Here is a 17,694-nt window from a genome sequence, read left to right as displayed (position 1 = left end):
GAGAGGATGCCCTGGGGCAGGCTGTTCCAGAGCCAGGCTGTATGGGGTTCATCTGTACCATGGCCAGGGAAGAAGGAGAGGTACATAAATATCCCACCCTGTAGTCAAGACCGAGTCACCCAACAATAGCCATGGCCCTGCAGGGATGGTCAAAAAGCCCACAGGTCCTGGAAGACATCTCTGGGAACCCTAAATTCTACTGTCAATGTGGCTTGGGATTCACCACTTTAATTTATGCTCATTCAATAAATTCACCCTGACTTTTAGAACACAGCGTAGTGGTATCCACTATACATAGAGTCCTGTGGACTACTTGTTGACTTAGAAAACCACAGATTAACATCATCTATGTCCTGTTCCATTTTTATGTATTCTGTTAAATATTTCTCAATGAACATTTTAATCTGGTTTGAGGGCCCCCCGTGTTTGACACACACCATCCTAATGGCGATGGCTTTAGGTGAGCAGGAGATGAGGGCATCTCAATCGCGGTAGAAAGGTTTCTCCTATAAATAAGCTGGCATTCACTCAATGTACCACGGAGCCATGCACTTTGGTTTTAGTGAAAGGCTCCATTTTCCTCTCAGGCCCCAACAAAACTCAGACACCGAAGTTCACGGGTGATTTTCAAACATTTAATCAAAAAAAAAATCTGGCATTTTACAAGTTAGGTTTACAAACTGGATACAGTCTTCATATTAGCAAATCTGTTACTTACTGACTAGGAAAAATAGGATTTGTGAGGTTTGTAACAATGTACTGAAAAGGTTCTGCCCTAAGGATTTACAACATTTTGTAAACAAGTATCCATTTTACTTGCAACTGACCATAGCGACCACAATGGAACTACGAGTACAAAAACACGCTTCAAACAGAGTTCTCTGGAAATGGACCCATGGCGGCTTTTCCTGAAGTTCTCTCAATGAGTATCGTTGTCGAGATGGGGATCACTGCACGGTCCGGGATCTCCAAGATAGAAAGCTGAAATACGTGTTCCCAGCATAGCAGATTGTGACCACAAAGGCAAAGAACTGGGGGTGTAAAAATTAAAATTAATATGCAATAATTTCAAATATTCTATAAGATTTATTAATAAATCACTAGAAGTAACAAAATAAGACCATGTGCCCATGGCTAATTTACCTATTCAAAAACCCTGCTCCACCACAGTCACCAAAAGGGAGCAAAGAAAGCTAGCCAGGGAAGACCAACCTATTTATCTACTATTTACATCAGCACATAATGACAGGAAGTCAGGGGGCTCCTGGGAAATGTAGTTCAAAGGCACAAGATTAACAATTACACAATCCCCCCTGAGATCTCTTGGAAGATTGGTCTCTCCAATGGATCTTGTAAACATAACCAACTTTTAAATTACAATAATTTGGGGAGAAAGAACAAAACCAGTGATCACAGAGCAATGTTTTACAAATGTCATAATTAATAAATTTAATTAGTTAATGATCTGTCTTCCCTTGATTCACACATCATCACCACGCTCTAGCCAGAAATGACTATTGATTCAAGTGTCATTTCTCTGCCCATTTTTGGCTGTCTCGATTTGGCTTTTGGAAGAAGTTGAGATCACGTGCTGTGTAGTTATGGTTGTAGAAGGTCATCTTTAGGTGTAGAATATTTTCATTCTTAAGAGATCATAGAAGCCTCTTACTTTACAGATGAGGAAACTGCGTTCAGAGACATTAAGCAATCTCTCCAGTCATACAGATAGTAAGTGCCAGAGTCAGGATTTTAACATGGATTCTCTTGATGTCAAATCTTATGTTTTCCCCACAGTCCTATAGTGCCTCTTGACTTTGTCATTTTGTATTTATAATCCCTTTATAATGCTTGGGATATTTTTTGAGAGGGGAGAGAGGAGTATCAGGATCTGTAATTTCATTGGTGTAGGAAATGGCTGGAGAGGAAATTCCCATTATTAATGCCAATTGATACCTTCTCTATAGTTTATAGCTCTAAATTGCCTGGGGGGCCTGAGAGTTGAAAGGACTGACTCCCAATCACACAGCCAGGATATCAGAAGGACTGAAACCTGTCTCCCTGACTCCATGGCGAGCTCTCTCCACTCAGCCACACTCTCTCTTTCCTTGTAAACAGCAATCACTTAATAAATTCTCACTCATTTGAATATAGGAACAATAATAATGAATAATGCTGAAATTCATCAGATGTTTTAGAGTTCTTTAAATTTGTTTTTTATTAACAAAAGCACTTTTAATTTGTTTTTCTGATCAAAAAGAAATCTATTGATTCCTCTCATGTTCCCCTTTGAAAAAGAGAAACAAGCATATTTCTTCTCCCTTCCATCTCCCCCTGAAAACAAAAAGAAAAACAAACTTCTCATGACAAATACATATAGTCAAGGAAAGCAATTCACAAACTGGCCACATCCAAAAAATGTAGTCTTATTCCATATTCTCAGTTATTTCCGTTTCCTCATCTGGAAAATGGGGGTAATTATAGTACCTTTGTTGTCAGGTTTGTAAAGCCTTTGCAAAAAAAAGATCAAGTACTCTGAAGTGTTGTTGCCCCCATTTTCCAGGGGGAGGAAACAGAGTTAAATGTCTTGTAGGCATTTAAAAAAAGTTTATTGATTGATTGACTGTCCAAGGTCAGAGGATACCTGGTAGATCCACTATTTGAACCCAGCGTTCGTTCCTCTGCCCTACAGCTGCCTACAAAAAGCAGCCATCAAACCGAGTTCTGCAAATCTTGGCTCCTGTGGGAACCACCAAGTTCCTGGAGAGCTCTTCCTTCAGATGGGGCAGAGTTCACATTTTGAACCTTGCAGTCAGTATTCTACTATCCCACAGGAGATCCCCTCTAAAGACCAAGTTCATTCTTCTCTAGCTCTACTCTGTTATGGGATTCTGGAAAATGGGGGCCCCCATCACCAGCCCATTCCTCCTTGACCACTGCCATAGCTTAAACACAGAAAAGTCTGACCTAATCTCCCTTCTCTCTGCCTCCTGCCTTCTCTGGTTTTGTCCGAGTCCTAACTAAGACCCCACCTTCTACAGGGAGTCTTTTCCAGCCCCTTTTAGTTCTAGCGCCTTCCCTCTCTTGTTTCTCCTTCATCCTGTGTATAATTTGTTTGCACCTATCTGCATGCTGTCTCTCCTGTTAGGATGTAAGCTCCTAGAGGGCAGGGGCTGTCACGTGCCCCTTTTGGAATCCCAAATAGCGTCCGGCACATTGTTCCTCTTGTCGTTCATCCATTCGGTCATGTCCAACTCTTCACGACCCCACAGATCATAGCATGCCTGGCCCTTCTGCTTCCACTATCTCCTGAGTCTGTCCAAGCACATAGTAGGTGCTTAATAATGGTTTTAGACTAATTTCTTTCTTACAGGCAGGATTGGGAGAGTTGGGTGGGGAGGGGAACAGCGGATCTGTGAACACGTGTTGTGCTGAGTTTGGGAGAACAGGGAAGCTTACTTACCGACGAGGCAGCCCAGCTGTTGTAGTTGTGGCTGTCCCTCTCTTTGGTAACTGAGGAGGCATCTACGATGGCAGCAATAAGGTATAAAACGAAGGCACTTCCGTTAAAGCAGAGGCCCTGTGCCGAGACAAAGGGGAGACGGGGCTCAGCGTTTGTGTGCACCTGAGCACATAGCCCTTAGGTGAACACGACGAACATTCCATAAGTGCCTAGAGAGGAGGGAATGACCTGGCCCAACAATTTCATTTCATAGTTGAGGAGAGGAAACCCAGAGAAGGAAGTGACCCCATAGTCAATAGCAAAGCTGGGATATGGATCTGGAGCTTCTGAATCTAGATTCAATGTTCCTCTCCTACACAAACTGCCCAACTTTTTCTAGACCTTCAATGATTTCTTCTATCAGGCCTTTCTTAAGAGGCAGCTGTCAGAACTATAGAATCAGAATTTGAATCCAGATCTTTGGCCTCCAACACTAATCTGATTTCCGAAGGTCTCCCTTATTAACTAGCAGTAGAGACTTCCATTTCATCCAAGTCACACAATTTTAAGTCACTTAAAAAAATCAGATCGGAAGATTTGTATGGACTGCCAGAGCAAGAGAGCCAAAAGAAGAGAACTAATATGGTACTAGGGTACTGTGAGAATAGAGGGATAAGGGAAAATGCAAACGTTGTCTCTAAAAGGGAGAGAGGAGAATTTAGCTATGAACCCTGGGAAAAGGTTCTAGAAGGAGAAGGCACTGCAGAGGATGGTTTGGGAATTAGCACAATGGTCCTGTCCCTGAGCTGGAAGGGAGAACACCTGCTCCATCAGCTCCTGTAACCTGACTAGTTTGGAGGGTTTGGGGGCTTGGCAGATGCCTAGGAGGAGATCTGGGTATCCCTGCAGTGCTGTGGACAATCTGGCTAAAGTAAACCAAAGGGTTTAATGCCTGGGACTTTAGGTTTTTTACTTAAGAAGCCAACCCCAGACTTAGGAAAGGATTCAGTCCACTTGTGAATCCATTCTCACTAGCCCTTTTAGAGACTGTTAAGTTAGCTGGTTAATAATCTGAGCTGCTTAGTATAGATAGTCAGACAGATGGGTTTTGGGGGTTAGAAAGATCAGGGAGCTGATAAGGGTTTAAGAAGACCAGAAGAGCTTTCTCAGGAGAGGAGCACAGGATGGGGGTGGTGGAGGTAGAGCTTTGAAGATTCAGGGACATATTGGATCTTAACTATCAGCTCCCTAACCTTAATAAGCAAGATCAATGTGTTTTCATATAGTCTCAAGGGATTTGTGCTTCACTGGCCCTGGGAAGGTCCCTAAGGTGGCTTTTTCATCACCAATCCATCTGGGTCCTTCTCTATCCACATATCTCCTTTTGGAGGTACATTTCTTTTTCAGTAAAGCCAGTCTAAAAGGAATGGCAATGACTCATCTTGGGTCCAGAGAAAAGAAGACCCATGTCTAGTGCCTCTCAAGGGATTCTGGGTGACAAAATGCTACAGACTGTCAGACAGTGGTTTGCTCCCATCTGCCTTTTTTGAGGGATGCTTCGCATGGCAGGGAGGGAATGGTATGATGGAAAATGAGTCTATTTGAAAAAGAATGCCAGACAATCAATGATGAAGCCTATTCCCTACCTAACTACCTAATATCAGTCCTAATGGACTAATGCCAACTGAGACACAATTTCTGGACATGGCCAATGTGGAAGTTTTTTTTTACTTGACTCGGCTTATGTGCTACAAGGATACTGCTTTCTTGCCTCTCTTCTTTCCCTTCCCTCCTTCCCTTTCCTTTTTCCCTCCTTTCCCCCTCCCTTCCTTCCTGTGGGGAAAAAGAAGAGGAGATGAGAGGGAGAAAAAATAAATGATGATTAAAAAGAATTAAGTTACAAACTGCATAAGGGGACATTAATTAGGAAAAATAAGCAGAACTCTTTACCATAATAGGAGTGTGGGCGAAATCTTAATAGGGACATGAAGTAATGGGGGAAAATCAAAGTAATCACCAGCTTCCTGAAGCCTCTCTGCCAACGTATCACACCAGACAAATGGCTCCTGTTAAATTGCCATCTGTTTCTTAAACCAAGTTTACTGCTCTTAAGAGTTTCAATCAGCTTTAGAGCTGGAAGAAAACACTCCACTTTGGAGCAAGTGTCACCACCACTGATCCACGGCTTCTGGGATGGGGGTTTAGAGAGCCTTAAAACCACCTGCCCACTCCAGAAAACCACATATTAAAGAGGGATCTCAGAAGTCATCTCAATCCACCTCTACCTGTACAAGAATGGCCTCGAATTGATTCAACAAGCATTTTTTACATGCTTCCGAGGTACGTGGCCCTGGGGATCCCAAGATAAAAGCCACACTGGCCTGGCCCTCTGCAACATCCCTACCACGTCAGTGGCCACCCATCCTTTGCTTGAAGACCTCCAGTGTGAGGCAGCCCACTTTGGGACAGCTCAATTTGCTAGGAAGCTTTTACTTTCAAAAAAGCCTAAAGCAAACACTCTATGACTTCCCTTCATTGCTCCTAGTTTCCTGTAGCCAACCAAGACAAGTCTAAGGTCTCTTCTATACGACAGTTCTTTCAATACTTGAATACCATGCCTTAACCCTCCATCTTATCTTCTCCAGACTAGATAGTCCTGGTGCCTACTCAAATCTGGCTCTGAGATCCTCTTAGTTCTCAGTCCCTCAGGTTGTAGCCTATTAAAGATCATTCCTAATTCGTGGCCTTGCCTTAACCACTGAAACAACTGCATTATCCCACAGATTTTGGGATGAACAAAAAAAGGGGAAAAAACCTGGGTTTCTTGGGAATGTTCTAGTTTCCAGTTGTCTGCAGGAAAAAGCCTATTCTCCAGAAGTGGGGCCATAGATGTGGAATGGTGTAGACACTAGGAGAACAAATAATTGCTGAACTATTTTCATCTCTATTTCTTTATGGATATTTGTTCCAGGGGAATCTCATTCAAGAAGGAAGGGAGGGGTATCTATGGAAATGAAGGCAGTATAAACATTAAAAGGACAAGTAAAAAGAAGATGAAAAGAAAAGACGATTTCCTGGCCAACAGTTCCTAGACTCTCCACGTTTGGCTAAAAGAGGACTTTTGTTCTTAATACTGTCCTTTGTTGGGAGAGAGGGCCTTCCTGCTTTAGTGAAGAATGAAATCCAGTCGGAGAATTCATACCGGTTTTTCAATCCAATTCAGTTCAACATTTATTAAGTACTTATCAAACACGAGGCACTGTCCAAGGTGCTGAGGAGACAAAGACAAAAAACGAAGCATTCCAGGGACAAGGGAGGAAAGGTTAGAGAGGTGCATCCCAGGACCTAAGGAAGTCATTTCTAGGGTGGTTGGACCTTGAAGGAAACTGGGATTCCAAGAGGTAAAAGTTGGGGTGGGGAGGGCATTCCTGGCACGGGGGAGAGGCACGCATCAAGACCAAGTTGGAATGTCGGGTTTGGAGAGCAAAGCCAAGTGTTTCAAATCGATTTTTTTGATGGAGTAGAATCTAAGCAATTATTCACAGCCAAGGAGTATCTCTCCCAGGCTCCAAAATCAATGTTATGTTGTGGGAAGGCAGAGTTGATAGCGCTGGCCCATTTAGGCTAGCAGCTGGGAGGGCAGACCCAGCAGGGTTTATTCCAAGTAGCACCTGGATTCAGATGAGGCCAGGGCCGCTGACAGCAAATGAGCCTGGGGAAATCATCACCAAGCCAATGGATTTGCCAAGCTAAGAGGAGTCATGAAAATGGTGGGTCTGCCAACAGAACACGGAATCCTTCTGGATCAGGATGGTACAAAGAGCCTTGTTCAGGGGCCAGGAGGGTTGACACCCTGTCTACCCAAGAGTGGCCAGAGTCTCCTTTATCACAGAGCTATTGGGAGTCAATATAGGAGCGTGGGATGAGCCAGTGCTACATGAGTGTGATATAGGAGAGAAATGGCTAAATTTCCTTTACAAAGGGCAGTACAAGGGATGCCAGTTTCAAGGAGTCTCATTCAGTCTGAGATCCACAACTAACCCTGTAACCTTGGGCCAGACACTGAACTTTTGAGGGCCTCACTTTATTAATCTTTAAAGTGGGATTAATGACTAGTGTACAGCTAATGGACAAGAATGACTCATGGAAGTGTGGGAGAACAAAAGGAACTTTGGCCTTGGAAGCCAGAGGACCTGGGTTCCAATCCCATCTTCAGCATTCACTAGCTGTATAACCATGGGCAAATGATAACTCCTGAGACTCAACTCACTTTTCTGAAAAATGGGGATACTTTTGCTGCCTTGAAGGTAGTATTGTGAGGGCAGAGATTTCTAAAGCTTAAAATGAGGGGCAGTTGGGTGGCTCAGTGGATTAAGAGCCAAACCTAGAGACAGGAGATCCTGGGTTCAAATCTGCCTCAGACACTTTCTGGCTGTGTAGCCCTGGGCAAGTCACTTGACACCCATTGCCTAGCCCTTACTGCTCTTCTGCCTTGGAACCAATATACAGTATTGATCCTAAGATGGAAGTTTGGGGTTTTAGGAAAATGACAAACCACAAAACTCAGTCCTTGAATGGTCTGTAACAGCCATTTTTTTCAGACTCTCACAGGCGTTCTGAAGGTCTGCCTGCATACCAAAAGCTGCTGATTGTGACCTCGAACCTCCCCTGTGCTAGATGTACTGAGGGAATGACAGACAGTCATTTCGGATGAGCTCCAAAGCAAAGCACAGATTCCTTAAGCTCACACTCAGACAGTGCCTTATGTGCTGGGGCAGCTGCATGTGGAAAGATGAAGGGCCTTCTGACTTTCCCACCAGGCTCTCCCTTAGCTGGGCTCTCAGGTCAGCTCTTCGAGCTGAGGACCGAGTTCAGGAGGAGCCTGGCACTACCTCCCTGCTCTCAGATAAGTTCCTTCTGATGGCAGGGGAAGTCCTAGAACAAGCACTGGGCTAGACACCCAGCCGGCTCCCTTCTCGGCCGTCAGAGCCTCCTTTCTCTACTGAAGGATGAGCATGGAGATGGAGGCTCTCTCCGACACCCTCCCTCTCTCCCTCCTGGCCTCTTCTCTGCCAGTTAACACATGCACCAGGGAACCAGATTGGTAGCGTCCTGCCCAAGTCACCTACATCTGTGCAATAAATCTCAAAACTCCCAGAAAGACAAATGCCATCAAGCCTCGTTCAATGACCAGCAACATCTCTGTCTATCCATCTTTCATGTATGTCCCTCCCTGTCTGTCCATCTTTTGTCTATGTCCCTGTCTGTCCGTCTCTCCATTCATCTGTGTCTGTCTCTCTTGTAAGCCCCCAGCTACTCAAGCTGCCACAAGAGCAAGACAATACAGCCCCCCCTGACCCCCCCCCCCCGCCTGGTTCTGCTTCCTTCTCTGGCCTCTGCACTGACACTGCCAGCCATTCAGCGCATCTTCTAATAACAAGGCTGGGTTGTCAAACACACATGGCCAAAGTGATGGCTGGTTTTGTTTCACTCTGTGGACACAAGGGAGGGCTCTTCGGTGTGGAGGCCATTAAGAAGTGACAGCAATATTTCTAGAAGGCAACTATCTGTGCGTTTATCTACCTGTCATCTATTTGTCCCCAAACCTAGACATGTGTGTGTGTGTGTGTGTCTGCGTGGAAGGTTCCAGGGTAGGATGCCAGCATTCAGGGGAGAGAAGACTTTAAGATGGAGCTTAAGAGTTTGCACGAGGCAGGATCGGTGCTGGAAGACTTGCCGTGCCAAGAAAATCCTTCGAGAGCATGGATTCCTAACTGTTCTGTGTTCTGGACTTCTTGGCAGTCTGGGAAAACTTATGGACTCCCTTTCAGAATAATGTTTTTAAATGTGGAAAAGAAAACAAATAGGCTAGAAAAAGAAGCCAATTAGAAGGAGATAAAGATTTCCATTTTCCCCCACTAAATTCACAAGTCCTCCAAGATCTCTCTCCTGGAGGATTCAGGGATCCCAGATAAAACCCTGCTGGAAGGAAATGGCGGCGTGGAAGCTGGTGGGGGAAATCCAGTGGTCCAGGGGCAGGGCGTTCCAGTAAGGGTTATCCAGAAATGAGGCCGAGTTAGGACATGCTGCTGGATCATTGGACCCTGACCCTGGGGGACTGGCTGCATGCTACGCTTGACTGGCAGGATTGATATGCTTGGTATCTTGTGACCCACAGGTTGTTCTCTTGGGCAGATGCCTCTCCCACCTGTTAATCCCATGTGCAGCTGTGAAAACCGAGAGGTCTAGACATTCAGAAACAGACAATTCCTCTCCAAAGAGCCTGGTGGTAGAACTGAGGGCTCTCCTTATCCTGTCAGTCTTCAGGATTCAAGGGGGGAGGTACTATAGCAGCTGGCAGTGGAGAAGCATTTGGAGTACCTCCAAATGGGGCTGTGTGTGTGTGTGTGTGTGTGTGTGTGCGCGCGCGCGCATGCCTTCCTGCATTCACATCCAGGAAGGCTGACACACACTCAACTCTCTTGATAGCCTAAAGTCAGTTATAGGAAACCACGGAGACAGACTTGTAATGAGAATTCGGCTCTTTGGTCAGGGAGTCAACAAGTATTTACTAAGTACTGACTGTGTACCAAACACTTCACAAAATACCGAGGAAGCAAAGAAAAGCAAAAGATAGTTCCTGCCCTCAAGGGGCTCACAATCTAATGAGGAGATGGCATACAAACAGCTCTGAAAAACAAGATAAAGATGGGATAAATTGGGGTAGCTAGATGGCTCGGTGGATAGAAAGCCAGATCTAGAGATGGGAGATTCTGGGTTCAAATCTAGACTCAAATACTTCTTACCCACATGACCCTGGGCAAGTCATGTAATTCCAACTGTTTAGCCCATACTATACTTCTGCCTTGGAACCAATACACAGTATTGATTCTAAGTTGGAAGGTAAGGGGTTAAAAACAAAGATGGGATAAATTGGAGATAATTTCAAAGTGAGGTACTAGTGGTTAAGGCAGAGATTAGTGAGAAAACAAAGAAAAGGAATATACTTTCTTACCACTGTGGTCCATGGCACCTGGGGGATCCTGGTGTAGGTCATTGTCATGTAGATGATTAAGAAGAAGACTGTGAGGACCCAGTAAAATACTGCCACAAACATCACCCAACCAAAGGCAGGGACCCGAAAGTACTCTGTTCCAGCGATAAGCGTCCACACAAGCAGCCCTAGAACCTGTAGGGATGGCAGAATGGAAAGGGGGATGGGCAAGAAGGAAAGGAGAAGCAAGGAGAGGAGGGAGAAGGAAAGGAATGGAGGAAGGAGATAAAGGGACAAAGGAAGCAGATAGAGGAAGAAGGAAAAGAGGTTGGGAAGAGAGAAAAGAAAAGGAGTGGGAGAGAGAAAATAATTACTCTACAGAGATCTAAATTAGAAATGATAAAACCCTTGAACTATAGATGAGTGTAATAGCATTAACATTAGCAACAACAATGACAATGATGATGATTGCCAGGAGCCATCAAAGACCACACTGTTTGACACAGTCACACGTGGAAACTGGGGACTGTAAAGCAGCCCCCAGGAAAGATGAGACAACCATTCAACCCTCCTGAGTGACTTTCCTTATTAACATCCCCTTATTATTAGAATTGCTATGATTATTATTCATACTTAGTCCCAGGAAGAATAGATGAGAGCAACATGCTTGCAGGATTAATACAGATGTCCCACTCTGTCCCAAAAGAGTATCACCAGGAGATCCCACTTACAAAATTAAACCTAAGGATACTTATGTACCCAATTAGATAGGACTCTCTTTTCTAGGCTTAAAACTTCTGGTAAATCTGTGCTCAAAATTCCCCAATTGGGTTATGTTGATTCTACCCTCTGACCCCACACTTAGCAATAGTGTTTTTGTTGACTATCTCAGACTTCCCGTCTGTTGTTAGGATCTATGGAAACATGTATGTTGAGAATTAAACTTGTTAGGAGCCATCAAACCCCCACTGGCTGACAAAGTCACAGTTTGGGAAATGGGAACTGCAAGGCAGCTCCCAGAAAATGAGGCCCCCACTGATCCCCTTCTATGACTTCTCCCTCTAAATTCCCTCATTAATGGATGATTATTGTTCTCTCTCCAATACAAAAGAAATTATACAAGAGCAAATGCTTATAGAATAAATATATATCCTACTTTAATCCCCCCAGATTATTACCCTAAAATAGTATATTCACAGAATTAAAACCTAAAGATCATTACCCATTACGCCCCTCCTTTCCCTCTCCACAGAGTTACGTTCACTCCCATTACAAGCCAGGCAAGCAAAGAACATCAATCACCTTCAAAACACACTCCACTGCAGACAGAAACCAGGCAACATTGCCAGGCGCTTTAAAGTAACATGAGAAAAATAGAACTTGTAAATTGAGGAAAACCTCAATTCTGGTCTGTCATTAAATTATCCTCTGATCCTGTACCTAGCTACAAAATGTTTTGTTATCCACCCCCTAAGTAATTGTGATTGATTGTGAAAGCTGACCAGAAGTAACAGTGATTCTCTTTAGGTCAAGAGGGACTAACCTCCAATTCACCCTACTTATGTCATTCATCTATTTCTGTCATAGCAACAATGTTTCATTGACTATCTCCTTAGGCTTCATGTCTATTGTTAAGCTCTATGGAAACATGTATGTAGAAAATTGATTGTGTGCCAGAAAGGCATGTACTCACTGAACCTATAAAATAAACCAACCTCATGCCATGGCAGAACACTATGTGATGCTTATGCATGTAGGACTGAGCACGTAGTGCTTCTCACTCCATTATTTGACTGAAATTGTCACACCTGGCCAGAGTGGACTCCGGACCCTCAGAGAGACTGCTGGATGGCTCTCTAAAGAAACTGTGTGCCAAATAGACATGTGACAATGAGGGTATAAAATAAAGCCAAGCCTCAGCCAAGGTGGAGCAATTTTTCCTGTGAAACCTGTGCTATGGGGTGTGTCCCATTCATCATTCTGCCGACACCGTCCCACCTCCAAGACCCCATCCCCTGTGGGAGGCTGGAACCGTGCAACAGATGATGAAGAAGAAACCTCTCCCGAATGCCAGTGACATTAATTTGGGGTTGGTGTTAAGCTGAAGGTAAACTTGATGGCGTACAACTCAGTATGGAAACATCCTTCCTCCCTGTTCTTGGTTACATGCCTGCCACATGTGCCATATTATGAGCAACAGTAAAGAGGAACATTCCCTTTAGAAGAGCAGGAACAGAGGATTGGCCATTTTGGGGAGTCTAGTTCAATGCCTTTGGACTAACCACCATAGGAAACATAATCCCACCTGGCCAACATCCAGGGAGCAGAGGTTTTGCAATAGCTATTGCTTTGACTTGCTATCTAAATGTTCTCCTTTCTCAACCAATATTATCCACAAGCCAAACAAGGTTATCATTGATGCTGGCCAAAGAAAGTCATCCAAAGCCTCCCCAGACCCTAGGCATCCCCAAGTAAACAACAGAGGAAAGAGCTAAAACATGAGAAAAGCCAAATGACCTTGCCACTAACAAGTTGAGTGCCTGAACCACCAGACTGTAGACGAAGGAAAAGCTAAGACAGGACTCGTTTAGAGCCTACTTTGGACCTAATATCTGACTCGGTGTGGGATGAGGACTCCAACTGGACTGCTTAAACTTTCCTTGCTGGCAAATACCCCAAACAAAGATAAAGCCAATCCTTCCCATCTTCTAATCTTGGTGATTAAAGCCAGGAGAGTCATAGAACAACCATTCTCTTTGACTCTGGATTAGGAATATACCCCAAGAAATTTTCCAAAAAGAAAAAAGAGAGTTGCCCCTGACCTGAGATACTAATAGCAAATGGAAAAACTGGAAACAACCAAGACATTCAAAAGTTGGGGAATGGCTAAGAACCTGGTCCACCAAAGTAAGGGAACATCATCAAACAATTTAGGGGAAGGAAAAGGAAATAAGCATTGATGTGGCACCTACTATGTGCCAGGCCCTGTGACTTATAAGTGTTATCTCATGCAATCTTCACAACTGTCTTGGGAGTGAAGGGCTATTATTATCTCTATTTTATAAAGAAACTGAGGCTGATAGAGGTTAAGTGACTTGCTCAGGGTCATACAGCCAGGAAGTATCTCAGGCTAGATTTGAACTCAGGTCTTCTTTACTCCAGGCTAAGAGCTCTCTATCCACTGTACCACCTCACTGCCTAACTAGAGTAACAAGTATGAAGAACACTAAAAAAATCAGGAAAGGTTGAAATAGTGGGACATGAAGAAATCTGAACCAGAAAATACACTCAGACTGCAGCTATATAAAAGAGCAATTTCTGTTCTTTGTTTCAACTTGGGATCTCATTGGTCTAGAGAACTTCCAATGTGGAAATTCCTTCCACCAAAGCACACTATCAACTTATCAACTATAATGGTCTTAAAGAGTTGCCTAGGGACTGACAATGTATGTCAGAGTCGAGCCTTGACGACCTCTAAGCCCAGCCCTCTCTCCCCTATGCCACTTTTGCCCTCACAAAGTACAACATATACCCAAAACAAAGGAAGGAATAGATAAAAGCAATCAGAGGCTCTAAAGGGAGGAACCAGCTGGTACGATGCAAGTTTTTGGAGGTTTTAAGTTGTTGTTCAGAAAATATCTGACTTGTTGTGACTCCATTTGGGGTTTTCTTGACAAAGATACCAGGGTGATTTGCCATTTCCTTCTCCAGCTCATTTGACAGATGAGGAAACTGAGTCCAACAGGGTCACACAGCCAGTAAGTGTGTGAGGCCAGATTTGAATTCTTCCTGCCTTTGGGCTCAGCTCTATCCACTTTGCTACCCAGTTGCCTATCTCAAGTTTAGCTACTTCTAAATATAGGTTTAACTAACTGCTTTTGCATATTGACTTTGAAAACCACGTGTCAATATCTTTTTTATTGTATTTTTATTTGTTTTGTTTTAAATATTTCCCAATTACTTTTGAATCTGGTTCAGACTGTACTTGGGGGTGTTGTGGGCCACGTGGGGTCCATGCTGCCTAATTGCCAACTTCAACATCTAAGGAAAACAACCCTGAAAGACTCTGATCAAGGAAGTGGCCTATTGTGAATTTAAAGGACTGATTTTCTCAGCTCAGAACAGAGAGGTGAGGATTCTAGGTGAGCAACAAGCCACATATTTTATTTTATTAATAAATTGGTATTCCTAGGGGCAGCAGCTAAGCGGCTCAGTGGTTTGAGATCCAAGCCTAGAGATGGAAGGTCCTGGATTCCAATATGACCTCAGATACTTCCTAGCTGTGTGACCTTGGACAAGTCACTTAACCCCAATTGTCTAGCCCTTCCCATTCTTCTGCCGTGGAACTGATACTTAATATTGAATCTAAGACAGAAGGTAAGAGTTGGTTGGCTTTTAAATTGCCATGTTTTGTGATTATATCAACATCTCTCCAAGTATTGCTGCCTCCTAGAGAGCCATATTCTTTATAACAAAGAATTAAACAGAGGAAAACAATTTAACAAAACTAACCAGCATACAGACTCCATCTCTGCAAAGGGACGGGAGGAGAAGGTGCTTGTTCTTCATTTTGTTTGACTGTACTGCTATGTGCAGGGAAGAACTGTCCATGGGAAAGAAACATTATAACTTTGATGTAAAAAAAAATGCTGCAAAATAACTTTTAAAATTTAAACATATTGCAGCCAACTTTATCCATCTTTCCATAGTTCTGTAGATCCAAACCAAGTGCTTATTTAAAACAACTAATGGCTAGAGAAAACTTATCCCAAGTTGATGTTGAGGAAATGCCTCACATCTATTCTCATTTCAGGACAGCATAGTGGATAAGTATTAGATTGAAAGTCAAAAAAACTTGAGTTCAAATCCTGCAGCAGACACTGAGTGTGTGACCTTGGGTAAGTCATGTAACCTCTCCCAGACTCAGTTTTTTTCTTTTTAAAATAAGGATAATAACATCAAGTGCTTCAAGTTCTTTTCAAAATCTTAGGGTGTTGTGTTGTTCAGTCATGTCCAACTCTTTGTGACCCATTTGAGGTTTTCTCAGCAAAGATACTGGAGTGGTTTGCCATTTCCTTCTCCAGCTCATTTGACAGATATGGAAACTGAGGCCAACAAGGGTAAGTGATTTGCCCAGTATCTCACAGCTAGTAAATATCTGAGGCCAGATTTGAACTCAGGTCTTCCTGTCTCCAGGCCTGGCACTCTTATCTTTTACACCACCTGGCTGCCCCAAGATATTATGTGTCAGCTATTACCATGTTTGTTTGTTTTTACTCTTGGAAAATTTTTATTTAATTAAGAATATCTTTCTATGGTTACAAGATTCATGTTCTTTCCCTCCCCTCCTCCCACCACCATTCAGCGATTACCAAGTTAAAGGAAGGAGGAATGGGTTTGCCATTATGGCAAGAAGAATTTGACTGGACATAGGCAAGGACCCCTTAGGATGTATTAAGTCCTGGAAGATGTCATTAAGGACACTTATATTGAATTCCTTTGAATATTCATCCTTGGGTATTTTCATTGGGAAAACATTCAGGAAAAGAGAAGCCTCCAAGGCCAAGAACAGGCAAAGATGCCCATGGATGAGATTCTCTATGACGGTTGTTAACCATCTTTCCCTTCCATGGAGTGGGAAGTTTAAAGCTTTTATCTCCTTATTTCGTTTACACTATGTATGAGGACTCCAAAGAAAGGATGCTTAATGAAGATGTATTCTCTGGGTTTCCGGCAGTGGCAATGCAATTTATCTGGTATTAAGATGCACGAGCCCGATGTAATTCCTGAAAACTCCAAGATTTACACTAATGGGATTTTTTTCTGCTAGTATTCATCATACCTGACAGGTAATCTATAAAAGCGCGTTTGACATTCAGTCTGATCAGAGAGATCGGGGCTTGATGGGATTGGGCATGACAGACAGTAAGAAAATGTTCCAGATTTCTGGATGGAACTCGAAAAGGTCGGCTGCTCTCTCTGTTGATGACTTGCATAGGGTGGCAGAGGAGTGGATCAGCCCAGATGGGGCTTACGTTGTCCATCAATGCACAGGAAGTAGCAGAGTTTACCCCCGAACTGGTGTCTGGCTAAACAGGCAAAGGGCTCCCATGTGATACAGAGACATGGTCTCCAAAGCAAGGAAGCCTCTTGCATGATTAAATATGTTTAACTCAAGGGACCAAGCAGCTACTTTTGGAGAGAAGAAACAAGCAGCCTTCAGGCACTGACAATGTCGCTGGTGGCACCATCTCTACCTGCAGAAATAAATGGGCCAACATTTGACCTGTACCCTACCCTGTAGTCCCATTTTTCTAGCACCACTGCAGAATGATGACCTTTTCTTGGGTGAATATTCAACTACTCAAATGGACTCGCCATCTAATAATGCAGGTCACGATCCCTCTGTTTCTGGCAATCCTGTGAAACTCTTGTCCTCTCACACATTTACCAAAGAGGGTACACCCAATAGGCTGGAGGTCTTCTCTTTCTTCTAATAGATCCGTGGTGTCAAACTCAAATAGAAATGGGGGCCACTAAACCTTACATAAGAATCCCAGCCTGTGGTCATACTGACTTGGAAAATTACATATCAACATTGCCTATGCTTTCTCTTATGCATTTTGTTGAATATTTCTAATGCCATTTTAATCTGTTTCAGGGGTGTTTTGATACGCCTGATCTAGACCACTGATTCATTCTCCCACCCAACTCTTATCCTTCACCTTCTATCCATGTGACCAGCCCCATCTTCTTTTCCTACAATACATTTCCCTAATGATGCCTTTTCCTCCTTTCTGTTCCCCTCCCCTTCCTTCTTCCCCTCTTTTTATTTTTTAAACCCTTACTTTCTGTCTTAATAAGTATCAGTTCTAAGAAGCGTGGCAAGGGCTAGTCCATCAAAGTTAACTGACTTGCCCAAGGTCCACATCTAGGAAGTACCTGAGGCCAGATTTGAACCTGGGTCCCTCCTACTCCAAGCTTTATCTACTGTGCCACCTAGCTGCCCCAACTCTCTTTCTTTCTTTAAAAAACCTTACTTTGTATCTTAGAATCCATACTAAGTATGAGTTCCAAGGCAAAAGCAACAAAACTAGGGTTAAGTGACTTATCCAGGGTCACATAGCTAAGTCTGTGGCCAGATTTGAACCCATGTCCTCGCCATTCCAGGCCTGGCTTTCTGTCCACTGGACCACCTCTCCATTTTCTTAAGAAGACTTAGGGTCTAATTGTACTTTGGATATTTAATAGCTGTGTGATT

General features: G+C 43.5%; 1 protein-coding gene across 2 annotated transcripts in view; it reads right to left on the bottom strand.

The window, feature by feature from the left end:
• Window positions 1–613: 613 nt before the first annotated feature.
• Window positions 614–17,694, bottom strand: part of CMTM8 (CKLF like MARVEL transmembrane domain containing 8) — a 64,448-nt gene continuing 47,367 nt past the window's right edge. The window contains exons 2-4 of one of the 2 annotated variants that reach the window (XM_001370050.4): window positions 10,455–10,628; window positions 3,461–3,577; window positions 614–1,031 (exon numbers count right to left, since the gene is read on the bottom strand). In XM_001370050.4, the coding sequence (XP_001370087.2) occupies window positions 948–1,031; window positions 3,461–3,577; window positions 10,455–10,628 (375 nt within the window). In that variant the 3' untranslated portion in view covers window positions 614–947. The remainder of the gene's footprint in view (window positions 1,032–3,460; window positions 3,578–10,454; window positions 10,629–17,694) is intronic. The other variant, XM_016426475.2, reaches the window with a different exon arrangement.

Source organism: Monodelphis domestica, chromosome 5 (genome assembly GCF_027887165.1).
Source record: "Monodelphis domestica isolate mMonDom1 chromosome 5, mMonDom1.pri, whole genome shotgun sequence".
In the NCBI taxonomy this organism is placed as follows: domain Eukaryota; kingdom Metazoa; phylum Chordata; class Mammalia; order Didelphimorphia; family Didelphidae; genus Monodelphis; species Monodelphis domestica.
This window is presented reverse-complemented; position numbering and strand designations above follow the sequence as displayed.